We start from the raw sequence: 17,581 nt of genomic DNA, 5'->3' as shown, positions 1-17,581 counted from the left end.
AAATGAAGTGATTTTGTGAATAAAACAAGCAAAAAAATCTGTCAATGGGGAAAATGTTCAAGATTTTTTTGCTTACCCCATTGGCAGATTTTTTTATTGTTTTATGCACAAAATCACTTAAATTTGATATTTTTGGTCTAAAAACTAGACTTATTTTCTCGGGTCATTTTGCTCATCAAGAAAAAGCATCTTGGTTTAAGAATTTTTAGATATTTTTACTGAAAACAAGACAAAAATACAAAAAAGATTTTTTCTTGAAAACCATTTTTTGCAGTGCACAAAGGACTCTTTTATCAATATAAAGTATTTGTATATCACAAAAAGGCATATACTGACTTCCTCTCATGCTTTGCAATACTGATAATATGATATATGATAATGTTGTTGACTATAATATCTGTTCTGATCCACATACAAAAAACAAACTTTAAATAAATGATCTTGTTGTATTTGTCTATATACTGTTACACATGCATTAACATGTTTGTGAGACAAAACTTTACAGATTGTTATTTTAGATGTACTTTGTTTGTTTTTTATTTGTTTTAACAATTGTTATGTGGCAATGCACTTGTTTCCATAGTTTCAATATAAAAGCTTTCATCGTCTGACAAATATCTCTTTTAGATCTCAACCAACATTATTGTTGAAACAACGTTTTTAGCGCACATGTCAAAATGTAGGTTTTGAACGCATATATCTTCTGTATGAGAATTTTGTTAGTGTTTTGGACCTTATTAGTTTATAACATATTTATACTAAAAGGAAAAAGTTTCATTTTAATTTCACTGGGACTTTAAAGATATAACTCAATTAATAACATCAAAACACATAAATATAAAACATAAAATATTAACATAAACACAACATCATCATCATCATAATTTACAGAAATTAAACCAAATTGTTTTTAAACGCATTAAAAAAACTTTTATTTTGAACTCACAGCCGTTATTTTGAAACTCCATTTCCTGCAACGTTCTCAACGCTTGACGTAACCAGTACAGGAAGTTCTCATTACTTGACAGATAGTTGACTTTCTGTCGAATTTCTGTTTTATAAACCGGTCATTTTCGCTTAATCTGATACCGAGTAATAAATATGTAATATATCGCGACTTTTTTATTCATCTTTCCAGCCATCGCGCTAACTATAGTTAAATGCAGTGTTCTTTTGGTGATCATCGGTTAGTAAGGTGAAGAGATGTCGTGCACACTGGAGAAGGTGTTGGGCGACGCTCGCACGCTACTGGATCGGCTGAAGGAGCACGACACGGCCGCGGAGACCCTGATCGAGCAGTCGAGCGCTCTCAGTCAGAAGGTCCACAGCATGAAGGTGGTGGGAAATGCTCTCCCTGACAAGGCATGATATCAAATCTCATACTCACACACACTGACCTCTAAGAATAAATGCTATTTGTATGTGGAATATGAGACACTCTTGTTGTAACGTTAGCTCAATTGGAAGAGCACTGTGCTGGCAACGCAAATGTCATGGGTTCAGTCCCTTGAATGCAGTGTATGTCATTTTGGATTAAAACATCTGCCTAAAGAGCAAATATTGTGTGTCCCTTATGTGTGCCAAATAATAACTATTAATCAAGTAATTCTAACATGACGTGTGATTTATATTTGTGCTGTCATTAGTATATGGAGGAGAGCATGCAGTATCAGGAGCTATCCAGATACAAACCTCATGTTCTGCTGACCCAGGAGAACACTCAAATAAAAGATCTTCAGCAGGAGAACCGAGGCAAGATCTTTGACACAAACAGCCCTAATTTTGAACTAAAGTGAGGTTTTTAATATCTAAATAACCCTCGTTTCGCTCCACAGAACTGTGTGTCTCACTGGAAGAGCATCAGTATGCTCTTGAGTTAATCATGGGCCGATACCGGAAACAGATGCTTCAGATGATGATGGAGAAGAAGGAGCTGGATACCCGACCTGTGCTCACCCTTCACCAGGATCATGCCAAGGTGCTAAACCTTGCATATGACCCTAAAAATTATTGTTTTGCTACAAAAAATAATGCAGATGTCGGCCACATGTATCTGAGAAATGAAACTTATGTTAAAACAATTGCCATAGTATGTATTTTTAAATAAAATGATCAAATTACTTTTTCAGGAGGTTCAAAGCCAGCTGGAGCGAATCTGTGAAATGGGTCAAGTTATGCGTCGAGCTGTACAGATGGATGACCAACGTTTCTGCTCGGTTAAAGAGAGACTGGCACAGCTTGAAGTAATGCTTTTGTTTTCACTCAGATTTCTTGTAAAATGATCAAATGGTTTGCGTTGTTTAGCAAATTATTGAGGAGTTCAGATGCAAAACCCTCTAAGTGCCTCTAATGTGTTTTCTTGTAAATGAGCATTTCTATCAGGCTTTTATGTTAAAGGACAAGTTTGGTATTTTACACTATTTTAGCCCTGTTTTCAGATTGTTTATGATGAAATAGAACGGTTTTGACTGAAATTTGGACATATGATGCTGCCCGAGAATTTTCGGGTGTTTATTGTATCACCTCCCACCTCTACAATGGCTATATAGGTGCACTGGAACAATCCCTTCCAAAATGCATTAAACTTTCGTTTACAAAGACGTGAAACTCACCGAGTGGTCAGGGGTGTTCACTGGTGTGCTCACACGGGGGTCGCTGCAAAAGATGCTTTCCAACAGGTGTTTTAGCATTCGTTGTAAACTTGTGGACCTATTTTTCCAAACGCCTCACACCCGTATATTCTTCCGTTGGGAGCTTGAATAATAGACACTCCAGCCCAGTTGGTGGCGATAATCCGCCTTTACCAATTGCAAGAATAGAAACAACGTTCCCGGTGCGGAGTAATACCGTACCTCACAGCACATCTAATACAAGTCAATGGAGTTGGACAACAACTACGATAAAACCTGTTGGAATTTTTGTGTGAGCATATCAGTGAACACCCCTGACCACTCGGTGAGTTTCACGTCTTTGTAAACGAAAGTTTAATGCATTTTCGAAAGGATTGTTCCTGTGCACCTATATAGCCATTATAGAGGTGGGAGGTGATACAATAAACACCTGAAAATTCTCGGGCCAGCATCATATGTCCAAATTTCAGTCAAAACCGTTCTGTTTCATCGTGAACATTCTGGAGACCGGGCTTTGAGTGTAAAATACCGAACTTGTCCTTTAAGGTTCAGTAATTTCACTTACACTTACTTGAGTTATTATTGAGTAATTGAAAAGCCTTATTTTTACAAATGTCACTTTAGTCATTTCATTGGATTTTAACAAATTTGACTGTCTTTCACTGCAAAACCCTCTTAGTGCATGCAAGCTTTTTTGACAGAAACCTCCACTTCTTTGGACAAAACTACAGTTGCAAAATCACTAAAGATGCAACTAGAAAGATATAAAAAAAGAGGAGACTGAAACACACATTAGAGGATGCTGTGATGCATGTCACTGCCACATTTGGGTTTTATTTAGGTTTAAGTACTCACAAGGGACACAAGTTTGAATTTGATCCACAGTCATTTCATATGACGTCGTTCATCCAATTCTTCTTTTCCGTGCACGTATAAGGACATTGCTGAAAAATAATTAAGTGGATTCTGCCAACAAAACTGTATTTCTGACTTGCCGGGATTAAGCAGATTTGAAGCAGAAGTATTTGATGAATGTATAATACATGCCGAGAGCATTCGGTTAAAACTATTGTCTCATTTTTTGACTGAGGTGACATTTAGCAGCTTCTGCATCCGAGCTTCTCAATTACTTAAAAACTGCAATACATAAACAATAATTAAAGGGACACTCCACTTTTTTTTTGAAGGTATGCTCATTTTCCAGCTCCCAGAGTTAAACATTTTATTTTTACCGTTTTGGAATCCATTTAGCCGATCTCCGGGTCTGGCTGTACCACTTTTAGCATAGCTTAGCATAATTCATTGAATCTGATTAGACCATTAGCATCGCATGTTTAAAAATAACCAAAGAGTTTTGATATTTTTCCTATTTAAAACTTGACTCTTCTGTAGTTACATCGTGTACTAAGACTTTTAAGAATTAAAGTTGTGATTTTCTATGCCGATATGGCTAGGACTATACTCTCATTCTGGCGTTATAATAATCAGTGTCTTTGCTGCTGTACCATGGCTGCAGGAGGTTCAATGATATTACGCAGTGCCCGAAAACAGTCCCCTGCTATTGAAAGTTATCAAGGGGACTACTTTCGGGTGCTGCGTAATATCATTGCGCCTCCAGCAGCCATGTTACAGCAGCAAAGTCCTTGATTATTACACCAGAATGAGAGTATAGTCCCAGCAATATCGCCCTAGAAAATCACAACTTTTAATTTTCCGTCAGTCTTAGTACACAAGGTTACTACAGAAGAGTTACGTTTTAAATAGGAAAAATATAGAAACTCTTTGGTTATTTTTGAGTGTGATGCTAATGGTCTAATCAGATTCAATGGATTATGCTAAGCTATGCTAAAAGTGCTAGCGCCAGACCCAGAGATCAGCTGAATGGATTCCAAAACGGTAAAAATCAAACATTTAACTCTAGGGGAGCTGGAAAATGTGCATATTTTCAATAAAAGTGGAGTGTCCCTTTAAAAAACAGACTCCTTTTAGTAGATTTAGAGACACTTCTGATTGTGTTCATTCTGGTAAACGGTTATATTTTTTACGCATTTTTTGTTGACAGATTGAAAACAAGGAGCTTCGGGGTCTACTGTCGATTAGTAACACTTCTGTGAGGCCACAGAGAGAGGAGACAAACCCACCTGAGACGGCTAGACCCAAGACCCCCGAGTCCAATTAGAGGAAATGTTATTTATTTTATATGGCTAGAGTCGAGTGCGTTTGTATATTTCTACAGTATGTCAGGTGTCATCTGTTTCAGCTGTGGTTCAGCTCCCTGCTGTCCAACGGTGCACTTTGGATGTTTATTATAAATATTTAAGCTTTTGTTCAGGAAAGGGTTTTCACTTCTTGAATGTCACTTATAGACTTTTACATTAGACAAATGTATATTATAGGTAGAAAAATGCCTCTATTTTGATTTTACATTTTGATTTTAAACAGATTCGTAGGTTTAGGAGGTTTGTAGATATTTTGTTTTGAGTCTGTTTTAAGTAGAACCTGTTTTAGGATTAAATATGTCCTGAAATAAATCTGTATATGTGAATACATATTGTTGACAGACCTAACTAACCTCAGCATAGGATGAGTATGAATGTGGTAAGTTTTAGCAGTTTTATTGCATCTTTAAACAATGTGATGTGATAAACATCCTGTTACACAGATAAAATGCCTGCAGTTTAGAATCCTCTTACGATTTCCTCTTGATATTTGCCTCGGTCCTTTTATTGTAAATTGGTGTAATTTCATCTCAGGAAAGCAGTCATGTTTTGCATCACAGTCGCTGTATGCATCACAGTTCTTATTTTGTATCACTTAATATGTAAAATAAAATAGAAATATTAAAGTTAAAATGTGTTGTTTTAAATTTTCAGTATAAGTGGATAATCACGCTTTTAGTAGACTACCAAAGTGTCTTGACAACAAAAAAGAAAAACCATGAAGCCATTCATCATCAAGTTACAAACTTTAACAACTGCTCAAGAAGACCATACCTGTTGGAAAGTAAAGAGTTTTTTTTTTTAAGGAGATTTAGTATTTAGCACGTCCTGTCAATGGAAAAGATTAGTTTTTAACTGTCTAAAAATTATTGTCTTATCAAACCATGTTATTTTGCACATAAAGAGTATTTGTGAAAGTATTTTATTGAACCTGTAATCATGCACTGCAAGTGTAAATTTTTTAGATTTATTTTTTTTTTTATTTGGATATTAATTTATATAACATAAACTATATAAACATTGTTACATACTACTAGTCAACATTTGAAGTGGATCAAAACCTTTCATTAAAGTTGTCTTAATACCAATACACAATACCCGTTAGGACAACTTTGATGAACTTTCACTTCAAATGTTGACTAGTATAACATAGCAGCCATATCACCCTAAGGCCCAAGACAGCTTGCCCATTGAAGCTAAGCAGGGCTGAGCCTGGTCAGTACTTGGATGGGAGACCACCTGGGAAAACCAGGTTGCTGCCTGGGAAAACCAGGTTGCTGCTGGTAGAGGTGTTAGTGAGACCAGCAGGGGGTGCTCACCCTGTGGTCTGTGTGGGTCCTAATGCCCCAGTATAGTGACGGGGACACTATACTGTCAAAAAAAAAGCACCGTCCTTCGGATGAGACGTTAAACCGAGGTCCTGACTCTCTGTGGTCATTAAAAATCCCAGGATGTCCTTCGAAAAAGAGTAGGGGTGTGCCCCGGCATCCTGGCCAAACTTGCCCATTGGCCTACTAATCATCCCTCATACTAATTGGCTATATCACTCTGTCTCCTCTCCACTAATAAGCTGGTGTGTGGTGGGCGTTCTGGCACAATATGGCTGCCGTTGCATCATCCAGGTGGATGCCGCACATTGGTGGTGGTTGAGGAGATTCCCCCATTCATATGTAAAGCGCTTTGAGCACTGGAAAAGCGCTATATAAATGTAACGAATTAACATATATAACGTCTGAAAAATGCATACTCAGAGGTGGACAGTACTTAAGTATTTTAGTTACATTTTCTAAGCATTCGTACTTTACCTTTGTCTTGGGAAAAAGTTTACTTCACAACAAGTCTCAGAATCATACTGTTTATTCCTTTATATTGCATATTAAAATGTATTTGATACCCAATTACATTCAAATTGTATGCTTTCATACTTTTACTCAAGTAAAAGTACTTTTTTCTTAAGTAAAAGTAAGAATTTTTTTAATTTACTTGAATATTAAATGTAAAAAAAACTTATGAAATGGAGTGAAGTAATAATTATGAAATAATGCTTTGTAATGTATGGTTTTTTTTTCAAAGAAAAACTGATAAAATATTAATACTTGAAAAATTTACTTTACTACTGTCCACTTCATTTTCAATGAATAGTCAGAAATTAAAACATAATAAATGTATGTATGTATGAATGTATATATATTTACATTTATCAGACTACACTATCCAAACATATATTTACATGTAGAACACCATTAAATCTGGAATAAGACACATTACAATTTGTATTGTTGCATTTTCTTTCCGCCAGTCCAGCAGGTGGCGCTCTCATCTTGTGTCTGTATAGTCATCCACCGCCAGTGAAGTACTGTATGACAGCAGCACACTACTACAGCCTTCAAAGCAAAGTCATTTATACCACTGCTACTGTCATCGGCTTAAAACATGTCTGAGAAAGAGATCGGCCAAAAGTGGGACCGCTGCCTCGCAGACTGCGCTGTTAAACTCGGTAAAACTCTTCTTCATCGTGTCTTTATTATTGACACGTTGTCTATGTAGGGCGCTCAGGTCACTGAACTCCATTTCTGGGTAGCATTGTTACTCGTACAGTACCAAAATAAACACTTTTTAACTAGTTAAACATAACATTGCGCTGTATAGAAAGTTAAATGATTAGTCGTCCTATTGTTGTGTGTCAGAATTAGTGTTGATGAACATGATGTTTGTTGTAAGCACGTTTTGTTATATAACGTTAGGAATAATTGAGTTGGTAATGGCATCTATCCCAATTTATTTGAATACACCCTAATGTTTTTTTATTTTCACCTATAGGCACTGGTCTGGGAATAGGAATCGTGTTTTCGGTTGTGTTCTTTAAGCGTAAGTATTTCACAGAGCCTGATTTATTTATCACTGAAAGTGTTCGTACACTTATTAGTTGACATAAAATGACTGCATCATCCATCAATGCGACATTTTGTACTCCACTGGTTCTCAAACTTTTCAACCCTATTAGTGAGATCTCTGATTAAATCAGATTCTTCAGATCACTTTCTCTTTAAACATAACATCAAGTGCATGCCTTGGTATCATTATTTTATGATTCTGACGAGTTCAATAAATATGAAAATGCCAGTTTGTTACATTTGTATGTTTAGGGAGAGGAAAGCACAACTCTTACCTGCTTTAGCAGCAGTCTGCAAGCTTCAACACTACGATGCTTCGTGCACTTTAACAACGTCACGTGCTTTGTTCTCATATGTTGTTCAGGCTTCAATCTCTCTCACTGCTGCTGAACATCTCAAATCAAACTTCGGATTTAATGGAGACAGTAAAGTCATAACTCATAACCTAATAGTATAATCTGAATGGTTCCGCTATATGGCTGCTTTTTAGTCTTGTAAACACACGGAGTTTTGTAACTGAGGTTACAAAATACTAGGTGCTGATAACTTTATCCTCAACGATGTCAGTATCGGTCCTTATGATGTCTTGTGGCTGTAATTGTGACAAAATGTTTGTTTAAATCTTTTTCATTTGCAGTAGTTTTAATTCTGTATAACTGAAAAGGTAAATGGCGCGAAGCGCCTTCTAACGTGAGCACGCACGAGCTCGTTACGCACGCACAAATTAAGAGTGTCATAAAAATGATACTTTTTATTATTTACGATAAATTGTTTATATTTATGTATATATAATTTCTACATTTAATAAATATTTATGAAAATATAAACAATTAATTGTTTAATAATAAATATAAAATAACACATTAAAGTTTATCACGTGCATTGTAGTGGGCACTGCGCATAACACAAGTTGTAATTGTTCCTCAGTTTAAGAACCAGTGCTTTACTCCAACTATAACAATTATAAACTTTTTTTAATTGGTATATATTTGGTATAAATGCAGTTTGTTTGACATATATTTATAATGTGCAAATGCATGTTTATAGCTGGTCCTCAACACACAAACACATGACTAATTAACAACCTTAAAGGGGACATTTCACAAGACTTTTTGAAGATGTAAAATTAATCTATGGTGTCTCCAGAGTACATATGTGAAGTTTTAGCTCAAAATACCATATAGATAATTTATTTTAGCATGGTGAAATCGCCAAAATGTTTTTGGTCCTTTAAAATGCAAATGAGCTGATCTCTGCACTAAATGGCAGTGCCGTGGTTGGATAGTGGAGATTAATGGGCTGAACAATCCCCTTCTGACATCACGAGGAGAGCCTAATATCAATGACCTATTTTTAACATGCTTGCAGAGAATGTTTTACCAAAACTAAGTTACTGGGTTGATCTTTTTCACATTTTGTAGGTTGATAGAAGCACTGGGGACCCAGTCATAGCACTTAAACATTGAAAAAGTCAGATTTTCATGATATGTCCCCTTTAAACATAGGCATTTACTACTTTACTACTTCTGTATTAGCCTGTGTACTAAATAATCTTGCTTAGTTCATATTACAAATACCGTTTGCTACTGAACATTATGAACGGTTTGTAGGGTTAAATATCAAATTAAACCCCAAATATTCCTGGTTTGTCAATTACTATGAGCATTTACTTACGAGCCGCTCTGAAATCTTCCCACAGGCCGGACTTTTCCTATTATTTTCGGCACAGGACTTGGTCTTGGCATGGCATATTCCAACTGTCAGAATGACTTCAGATCTCATTATCTGCTGCACAGTAGCATTGCTAAGGTAAGTGGTTTTATAAAAATTACATCTAGGGATCGACCGATATGGATTTTTCAGTGCCGATGCCGATTTTTGTTTCATCAGCCTTAGCCGATGACCGATACAGGCTGCCGATTTTCTTGAGCCGATACTGCTTTTGCTCACTCAATTTACATCATAAAAATGACACAATGATGATGCCAAATGTTACAAGTCTCAATTTTAAAAAAGTAACATTTATAGAACTTAAAAAACTATATTTAATAGTAAAAACAGGTGAGGGTGCTATGGAACCATCTTTTGATGTTGTCATGGAAAGGTTGGTTGGTTTAAGTCACATGACCTGCAATCGCTTGCGGCTTCCAGGACTCTGTCTGTAAATAATGCCGGGGAAAAAATTGGCGAACACGTCAGCCACATATCGGCCGATGCCGATACACATAAAACTCGCAAATATCGGCCCAATATATCGGTCTATCCCTAATTACATCATCATCTCATGATCAAATCTTTGCCCTAGCACACAACTCAGTTCTCTCCGTAAGGAGAAAAAGATGCAAAAGTACATAAAAAGTGAGGTGCATGTCTGTATATTGATTTAGATTTGAATATCACATGTAAGTCACGTCATTTCATGAAAGTGTTGAAATGTTTCAGATATTGATTGCTTTTTCTTTTCTTTCAGGAGCAGTAGCAATGCATTAAAATATGGATTCTCTCATCAGCTTTGCTTTAATTATCAGACCGGCTGCTTTCTACATTATATCCATGTTCTTGTACTGTTATTTAATAAAACGATAAAGGATATTAAGTTAAACATTTGCTAATGATTATTTGAATGATTTATCATACAGTTATTTTCAAGCAATGGCTCCCGTTTTTATTGTGCAAACCACAGACCTGTGTTCATTATACGCTCAATGACAGCAGCCCACGCTGTCATCTGGCTTTTGATCCAAGCATTGATGATTTTTCAGAAACCATGCCAAACTACTAGTGCACTTGTTTATTTGTTTGTTTGTTTATTTTCAAACCAAAAAGTCTGCACAAATCTGCAATGTTGGCATGGTGACCATTTTCCCCTACTGAAGTAAAAGCATGTTTGATTTAATTTGACTCTTGATGTTTTTGACCATAATTGCACTTGTTTTTACTGTTGCTTACAAAGGTAAAATTGAGAATTCTGAACATATCGAAACCATGCATTCGTGACTTGATATGGGAATAAAAATGCTCTTTTAGAAAAGGTTACAGACATGGTGGCTTTAATGCAGATAAGCTGCATATATAAATGTATCGTCATATGCTTCTATATAAAGATTTACACAATTTCATAACTCTTTGGAGTCCATGATATCTGCTTTTCTTTTGTCTTGGAATAAAGCAAAACCTTTCAATCTCAATTTGTTCGAAATTTAATGAATCAAGGATATTGTCTAGACCAGTGTTTCTCAAACTTTTTCAGCCCAAGGACGACTTTATCTTCCAATTTTTTTCTGAGGACCACCTAACAGAATCCCACTATAACACGCCCCCAAATAAACAACAAAATAGGAAGGATAAGCTAAATTTAAGTTTAATATGCACTAATTAAAAAACACAAATTAGTTTAAACACAAATGCAATGCTATGTTCAGAAATTGTTAAATAAATTTTATTTCATTTGAAAAAGTAAATGTGAAATGAGTTGGAGCTTAACATGAAAAATCTACTTAAATAAGTGACGATTGTATAAACACCTAGTTTAGGTCATCTTTTGGCGGACCACACTTTAAGAATTACTGGTCTAGACAAACCTTTAGAGGCAGTTTGCCGGACAGGGTTTAGATTAATCCAGGACTAGGACTACTTACACTGCAAAAAATGATTTTCAAGAAAAAAATGTTCTTAGCATTTTTGTCTTTTTATCAGTAAAAAAAAAAAATTCTTAAATTAAGATGCTTTTTCTTGATGAGCAAAACGACCCAAGAAAATAAGTGTAGTTTTCAGACCAAAAATATCACATTTAAATGATTTTGTGCATAAAACAAGCAAAAAATCTGCAATTGGGGTAAGCAAAAAATCTTGAAATTTTTTCTTAAACACTAAATTCAAGAAAAAAAATCAAGAAAAAGTAGCTTACCCCATTGGCAGATTTTTTTTGCTTGTTTTATGCACAGGATCACTTACATTTGGTATTTTCGGTCTAAAAACTAGACTTATTATTTGGGGGTCGATTTACTCATCAAGAAAAGCATCTTAATTTAAGAATTTATAGATATTTTTACTGAAAACAAGACAAAAATACTAATAATTTTTTTTCTTGAACAAACCTTAAAAAAACTATACTGTGGTGTGTCGAAACAATGGCACTGATATATGTTAAGATATTTTAGTACAAGGTGTTATTAGTAAATGTTAAAATTATAGTAGCTCAAACATGCATTTTAGTCTGGGATTAGGACAAGCCCTGTCCGTTAAAACGCCCCTTAAAGAAATATGTCAGGTTAAATTAAATTTATTGACAGCTTTATCAGAAAATATTTTTTGTACCTTAATTTATATTGAATAAAAATAAGATGTATTTACAGTGGCAATCCATGGAGGCTGAGCAATGGTTAAATAATAAAAAGGAATTGTAGAATAGTAAAACAATTCAATCTATATTTCACTAAACATTAAATAAGAGTCTCTGTTTTAATGATTGACCTCTGGTTAAAAAAAGAAAAAGAAATAAGGTCACATAATTAACTTTGTTCAATTTGTTTCAAAAAAATTAAATCCACTTTTTTTTTAAATATATTGTCTCATGCAAATTTACATAAGCCTTTGTTAATTGACATTCTTAAATAATGATTGGCAGTGAATGTGCATTAAGAGTTGCACCAAGAGCAAAATCCTCAGACACGCTTAATACCCAGCTGCCGAGCGCGGATCCCGCAGGCACCCTGAAGTGGACGATACAGAGATTAGGAGGGCAAGGAAAACAGCGAAGACGCCAACACTAGTGCACTCATCCGCTCACTTTCACTCAATTACAGCAACACAATCGCCGGAATAAAGCGAGGCTCATAAAAATGCATGGAAGGCAAACAGAAATCCACCTCAATGGGAAGAACGAAACCCAGATTAGTTTGGTTTTTAATTCAACCATCTAAAAATATACCTCCTCTCGCAGCGCTCGCTCTCTGCACAGACACTCTCGTACCGAAGCCCACCTCTTAGTTGCCCTCCCCCTAAGAGTGTCATGATGACACGCAGCTTTGAAATACTCTGACGGGCACAGGATTGCTCATACTGGTGCTAAAGCTTGGAAGAAGCCAGACTATTGACAAGGAAATGTGTCATTCCGTTGCTCCGCTCATCTCACGTTAACAAATGGACTGAATATTATCCTTGCGCTGATGAGGTGATGAAGTAAACCTTGGCAGGAGAGAGATGGAACAGATTAATGTAAACTGGACTTTTTTCCGGCACCCAAAATAGTTTCAGTGACACACAGATGTACTTGGATGTGCGTTCAATCCAACTCTCCGACGATGAGTGGATCGGCTCTCCCTCGAGTTGAAGCATCATCAGGTGTGGATCTCAGAATTCATGGGAGCTTCAACGACAGCGGTACTATCGGTGAGGTCTGGAGCATCAGTGGCAGCGGTCCGTGGCTCCTCGCCGTCATGCTGTTCCTCATCATTTTGGTGACAGCTTGTGGGAACATTTTGTTGATTGCCCTCGTGTTTGCCCACCGGTCACTACGCTGCACCTCCAATTGCTTCCTGGTGTCCTTGTTCTTGTCAGACTTGATGGTGGCTCTGGTGGTGATGCCCCCTGCCATGCTCAACGTGTTGTGTGGGACCTGGGTGCTGGCGCCCGGCTTTTGCCCCGTCTGGCTCTGTTTCGACGTGATGTGCTGCAGCGCTTCCATCCTCAACTTGTGCGTTATCAGTCTGGACCGCTACCTCCTCATCATCTCTCCGCTACGATACAAACAGCACATGACCCCACCCCGTGCCTTGCTTCTCGTGGGTGGGGCTTGGGGTTTGGCAGCCCTGACTTCTTTCCTGCCAATCAAGATGGACTGGCACAACTTGGGTCGTACGCAAGACCTCACCGAACACGATTCTGCCAACCACACGGCCTTTAGGTCGAGCTCCTCGTCGTACTTTCAGCTTTCCACTTCGGGAACGCCATCCACGCAGTGCCGTCTGCGAGTGACTCTTCCCTTCGCCCTTGTGGCGACCTTTCTCACCTTCTTCTTGCCCTCCACAGCCATCTGTTTCACCTACTGCCGAATCTTGTTGGCGGCCAGAAGACAGGCACGACAGGTGGAGGCTCTTACTCAACCTCAGTACCCACACCACTCACCTGGCCAACCGTCACGTCCTCCTTCTCCCGGTCACGGAGATGAATACAGCCATCAAGATCCACCGGTACTGCGACACGCTCCGGTGAGGATGGTGGTAACTGCTTAAAAGAAAGATTGTGAATAGATGCAAATGAAAATTGGCCAAATTTGGTGCATGCATGTTTGTGAATTCTTAACTTGCCTCAAACTCGCAGCAAATTAAAAAGATGATGAAAACGTAGCTGAAAAGGAAAAGATTAGATTTTAAAGGATGGCACAGATAGTAATAAAAGACCAGATGAGGGTGCCGGAGTGCAATAAACCATTTGAAGATGAAGAGGTGAGGGGGGAATGGGTAAAACTATTCAGTCGAACAGAAAAGACCTTTTGAAGTACTGTGACTGTCAAGAGCTTTCATTTCGAGAGGAAAAGACAAATAATTACTGCGGTCCAAGGTAACACAACTACCCTTCTCTCGGCAGTGAAATTTCATTTTCATGTCTTTGTCTGTTTCTATCAGTTGTCGGTGAATAGCGAGCGCAGACTGGCACACCGGCAAAGAAAGCGAGCTCTGAAAGCCAGTCTAACGCTGGGAGTGCTCCTGGGTCTCTTCTTCGGCGCCTGGCTTCCCTTTTTTATCACCAACATGGCACAGGTCAGTCTATGAAACACGAAACATTGGCATAGATGTTGAAGATTAACTGCAAGTTAATTGAAAAAGATGATTTATTCCTGCTCTCAAACCCATTCACCATCTGTGTCCATCGCTCAAATTTCGAGATTCTGGGCAAGTCTCTCTCTCGAGCCCTCCTTCACACACAATATGGTGTGTGAATAGCACTCCATCTCTTTCTCCTACTCTCCCTTTTATAATTTGTGGCATCTCAACCTCCTCTTCCGTCCAGCTAGACAACTCTGACCTTTTTCATCCTTTCTCTGTATCGCTGTCGTGATCTAACACCTTTCTCTTCTGTGCATTCAGGCGGTGTGCGAGTGCGTGCCACCCTCGCTTTTCGATGCCATCACCTGGCTGGGATACTGTAACAGCACCATGAACCCGATTATATACCCTCTATTCATGAGGGACTTCAAGAGGGCACTGGCGCGACTTCTACCCTGTTGCTCTTCATCGCACGCCCCACGTAGGCCATCGCCGCCGCTTTCCCTTTCTCTGCGCAACTCAGGGGACCCACAGCTACCTTCGGAAACCCCTTCGCTCGTGTCCGACCCGCCGCAGCCACCAGCGACGGCTACGGATGCCGTTAACTTGCTTGAGGCAGAACAAGCCGGGATTGATCTGCCTCTTCTGCTGCCCAACCAGGTCGATACGTTGGACGATTGATACCGCACGATAAGAACGGGATGAGAAGATACGTGACGGATAATTATAGACTTGTCAACAAAAAATGTGCTAAAACATAATGTGCTGAAAAAATCAATGGGACGAGTGTTAGGATTTTTATGGACTGTATTCAGGGAGGCTGTACGTCTAAAACAGATTCAACTCTCCTCCTGCTTCATTCATTACCATAACAACCAAAACAACAGATGTATAAGGCAGACGAGAGCGAAAGGAATCTCACTAATACCTCACACTATGTCAAGTGGGTTGTCTGTGGATCTTCATGTCTTAATTAAACAACAAACCACTCTTAATGAAGAGGGTAATGGTATATACAAATCACATAGTAGTTTATCACAACAAGCTTTAAAAAAGCTTGATATTAATATAAGATTAAATTAAAAAACAATTCCAGATATTTAATAAAAAAGTTGCACTTGCTTTAACAAGCTTATATGTGACCCTGGACCACAAAACCTGTCATAAGTAGCACACGTGTATTCATAGCAAAAGACAAAAATACATTGTATGGGTCAAAATTAAACAGTGGCAGCGGTGACTTTATTTTTCTATAAATTCGTCATTTTGCCCGTCATGTGTGTGGCCCTCATTTCAAAATATGTGTTCGGCACGTCATGTAAAGTTATGTGCATCACGCGTCCTGTCAAAATACATGTCCGCTGCAGACGCCTCGAAGGGATTTATGAAAGAGACCTCACGTGATCGTCTCTTTTATCATAAACCCCTTCGATGCGTGTGCAGCAGGCACCTACCCCGACAGGACGCATGATGCACATGCTTCACATGATGCAACAAACACATACCCTGACATGACGAGCCACACGCAACACTTCAAAAACACATATTTTAAATTTGCGCTGCTCGGAAGAGAAGTCACCGGCCACCATTGGTCAAAAGATCAATCGCATACAAAATAAAAGTTTGTTTTTGCATAATATATGTTTGTGCACTGTATGTAATTATTTTGCAAATATGAAAACACACACATGCATGTATGTATTTAAGAAACATTTACTAATTAATTTATACATGTATGTGTGTATTTATATATATTTACATAATAATTACACACAATACACTTACAAATATATTATGCAAATATAAACTTTTATTTTGTATTCGATTAATCGCGATTAATCCTTTGACAGCCCTAATATTAAGTAAAGATCAAGTTTCATGAAGATAATTTCCTACTGTAAATATATCAAGACTTTATTTTTGTGAGTGGATGCAAGTGGTAAGGACTTCATTTGGACAACTTTCAATATTTAGATTTTTTGCACCCTCAGATTTGCAAATAGTTGTATCTCAGCCAAATGTTATCTGACCTAACCAATCTTATACAGCCGTCAAAAATAAGAGACTACTTTTAAGATTATTTTCAGTTTTTCTAGATATACTTTTTATAGGTATGTGTTTAAGTAATATTAAAAAAAAACATTTTGCCAACTACTGACAACATTTCTGCCAAGTTCCTAATAAAAATAATGTTTTGCTTGCATTTTTTACTGAAAATTGAAATGGGGAAAACATGATCCAAATAACAAAAAAGATGCAGTGTTTTCCAATCTTGAATACTGCAGAGATCAAATTCATTTCTAAATAACAAAATGCTAATGGTTTTTACATGTATTTTAGGAAAATTTCAGAAATATAAATTGTATGGAACAACCCTGATTGTTAGTCACATCTTTAATGTGTCTTTGTATCCACTCAGTCTTTCACATTGCTGTTAGGGTGACTTTATGTCGCTCATGAGGTTTGCTTTTGTTCAAATTCAACAGACACTGGACGGAAATGGACGTAATATATGAGGAAATGATGATTAAAGGCAAAACTGGAGTGGTCTCTTCATTTTTTTCTGGGCAGTATATTCAGCTTTCAGATTATGTAAAAATGTACCCTATCCAAAAAATTGACTCTTATTTTGTGGTCCAGGAACACATACTGGTTTTTGAATGTGCATTGTGTGTCAGATCTGTATGGTAACCCTTGTTCTTTTATAAGATTTGCATACGATTATGCAACATAGACCTTACACTGCAAAAAATGACTTTCTTACTTAGTATTTTTGTCTTGTTCTCAGTAAAAGTATCTAAAAACTCCCAAATCAAGATGCACTTCCCCGATAAGCAAAATGACCCAAGAAAACAAGTCTAGTTTTTAGACAAAAATATGAAGAGTTTCGTTGCAAAACGAGATAAATCCATTTTTTAACATTTTTCTCAAAACATGTTTATTATTATGTTATCATGTTATTATTTTGTTTTATGGTGCTACTTAGCTGTATTTTTTAAGTTATGAAGGTTTAAATCAAAACAAACCAACTGCAGTTGCATAGAAATGAATTGGAATGCACAACCAAAAAA

At 37.3% G+C, this 17,581-nt stretch overlaps 3 protein-coding genes across 3 annotated transcripts; all 3 read left to right on the top strand.

Annotated features, from left to right (window-relative positions):
• The first annotated feature begins 969 nt into the window (after window positions 1-969).
• On the top strand, window positions 970-5,482 carry sike1 (suppressor of IKBKE 1). The gene is made up of 5 exons (XM_055187873.2): window positions 970-1,362; window positions 1,647-1,752; window positions 1,836-1,978; window positions 2,130-2,243; window positions 4,693-5,482. The coding sequence occupies exons 1-5, from the start codon at window positions 1,204-1,206 to the stop codon at window positions 4,807-4,809; spliced, it is 639 nt and encodes a 212-aa protein (XP_055043848.1). The 5' UTR covers window positions 970-1,203; the 3' UTR covers window positions 4,810-5,482.
• Window positions 5,483-7,186: 1,704 nt separating this feature from the next.
• Window positions 7,187-10,931, top strand: micos10 (mitochondrial contact site and cristae organizing system subunit 10). Its single transcript, XM_055187872.2, has 4 exons — window positions 7,187-7,346; window positions 7,670-7,717; window positions 9,443-9,552; window positions 10,214-10,931. The coding sequence occupies exons 1-4, from the start codon at window positions 7,283-7,285 to the stop codon at window positions 10,220-10,222; spliced, it is 231 nt and encodes a 76-aa protein (XP_055043847.2). The 5' UTR covers window positions 7,187-7,282; the 3' UTR covers window positions 10,223-10,931.
• A 2,105-nt stretch (window positions 10,932-13,036) lies between these two features.
• On the top strand, window positions 13,037-15,831 carry htr6 (5-hydroxytryptamine (serotonin) receptor 6). The gene is made up of 3 exons (XM_055187871.2): window positions 13,037-13,952; window positions 14,370-14,504; window positions 14,832-15,831. Exons 1-3 carry the CDS (start codon window positions 13,047-13,049, stop codon window positions 15,189-15,191), a joined length of 1,401 nt encoding a protein of 466 aa, XP_055043846.2. The 5' UTR covers window positions 13,037-13,046; the 3' UTR covers window positions 15,192-15,831.
• Window positions 15,832-17,581: the final 1,750 nt, after the last annotated feature.

The sequence above is a fragment of the Misgurnus anguillicaudatus genome, chromosome 13 (genome assembly GCF_027580225.2).
Source record: "Misgurnus anguillicaudatus chromosome 13, ASM2758022v2, whole genome shotgun sequence".
NCBI classification, from domain to species: domain Eukaryota; kingdom Metazoa; phylum Chordata; class Actinopteri; order Cypriniformes; family Cobitidae; genus Misgurnus; species Misgurnus anguillicaudatus.
Note: the sequence above shows the minus strand (reverse complement) of the source record. Positions and strands in the feature narration are given on the sequence as shown.

What these genes read in the sequence shown, in the direction of transcription:
- htr6 (XM_055187871.2), top strand. Translation starts at nt 13,047, where the DNA reads ATGAGTGGATCGGCTCTCCCTCGAGTTGAAGCATCATCAGGTGTGGAT. An exon ending in CGGTACTGCGACACGCTCCG is followed by an intron (nt 13,953 to 14,369) that starts GTGAGGATGGTG and finishes TGTTTCTATCAG; the next exon opens with TTGTCGGTGAATAGCGAGCG. An exon ending in TTATCACCAACATGGCACAG is followed by an intron (nt 14,505 to 14,831) that starts GTCAGTCTATGA and finishes CTGTGCATTCAG; the next exon opens with GCGGTGTGCGAGTGCGTGCC.
- micos10 (XM_055187872.2), top strand. Translation starts at nt 7,283, where the DNA reads ATGTCTGAGAAAGAGATCGGCCAAAAGTGGGACCGCTGCCTCGCAGAC. An exon ending in AGACTGCGCTGTTAAACTCG is followed by an intron (nt 7,347 to 7,669) that starts GTAAAACTCTTC and finishes TTTCACCTATAG; the next exon opens with GCACTGGTCTGGGAATAGGA. An exon ending in TTCGGTTGTGTTCTTTAAGC is followed by an intron (nt 7,718 to 9,442) that starts GTAAGTATTTCA and finishes ATCTTCCCACAG; the next exon opens with GCCGGACTTTTCCTATTATT.
- sike1 (XM_055187873.2), top strand. Translation starts at nt 1,204, where the DNA reads ATGTCGTGCACACTGGAGAAGGTGTTGGGCGACGCTCGCACGCTACTG. An exon ending in TCTTCAGCAGGAGAACCGAG is followed by an intron (nt 1,753 to 1,835) that starts GCAAGATCTTTG and finishes TTCGCTCCACAG; the next exon opens with AACTGTGTGTCTCACTGGAA. An exon ending in TTCACCAGGATCATGCCAAG is followed by an intron (nt 1,979 to 2,129) that starts GTGCTAAACCTT and finishes TTACTTTTTCAG; the next exon opens with GAGGTTCAAAGCCAGCTGGA.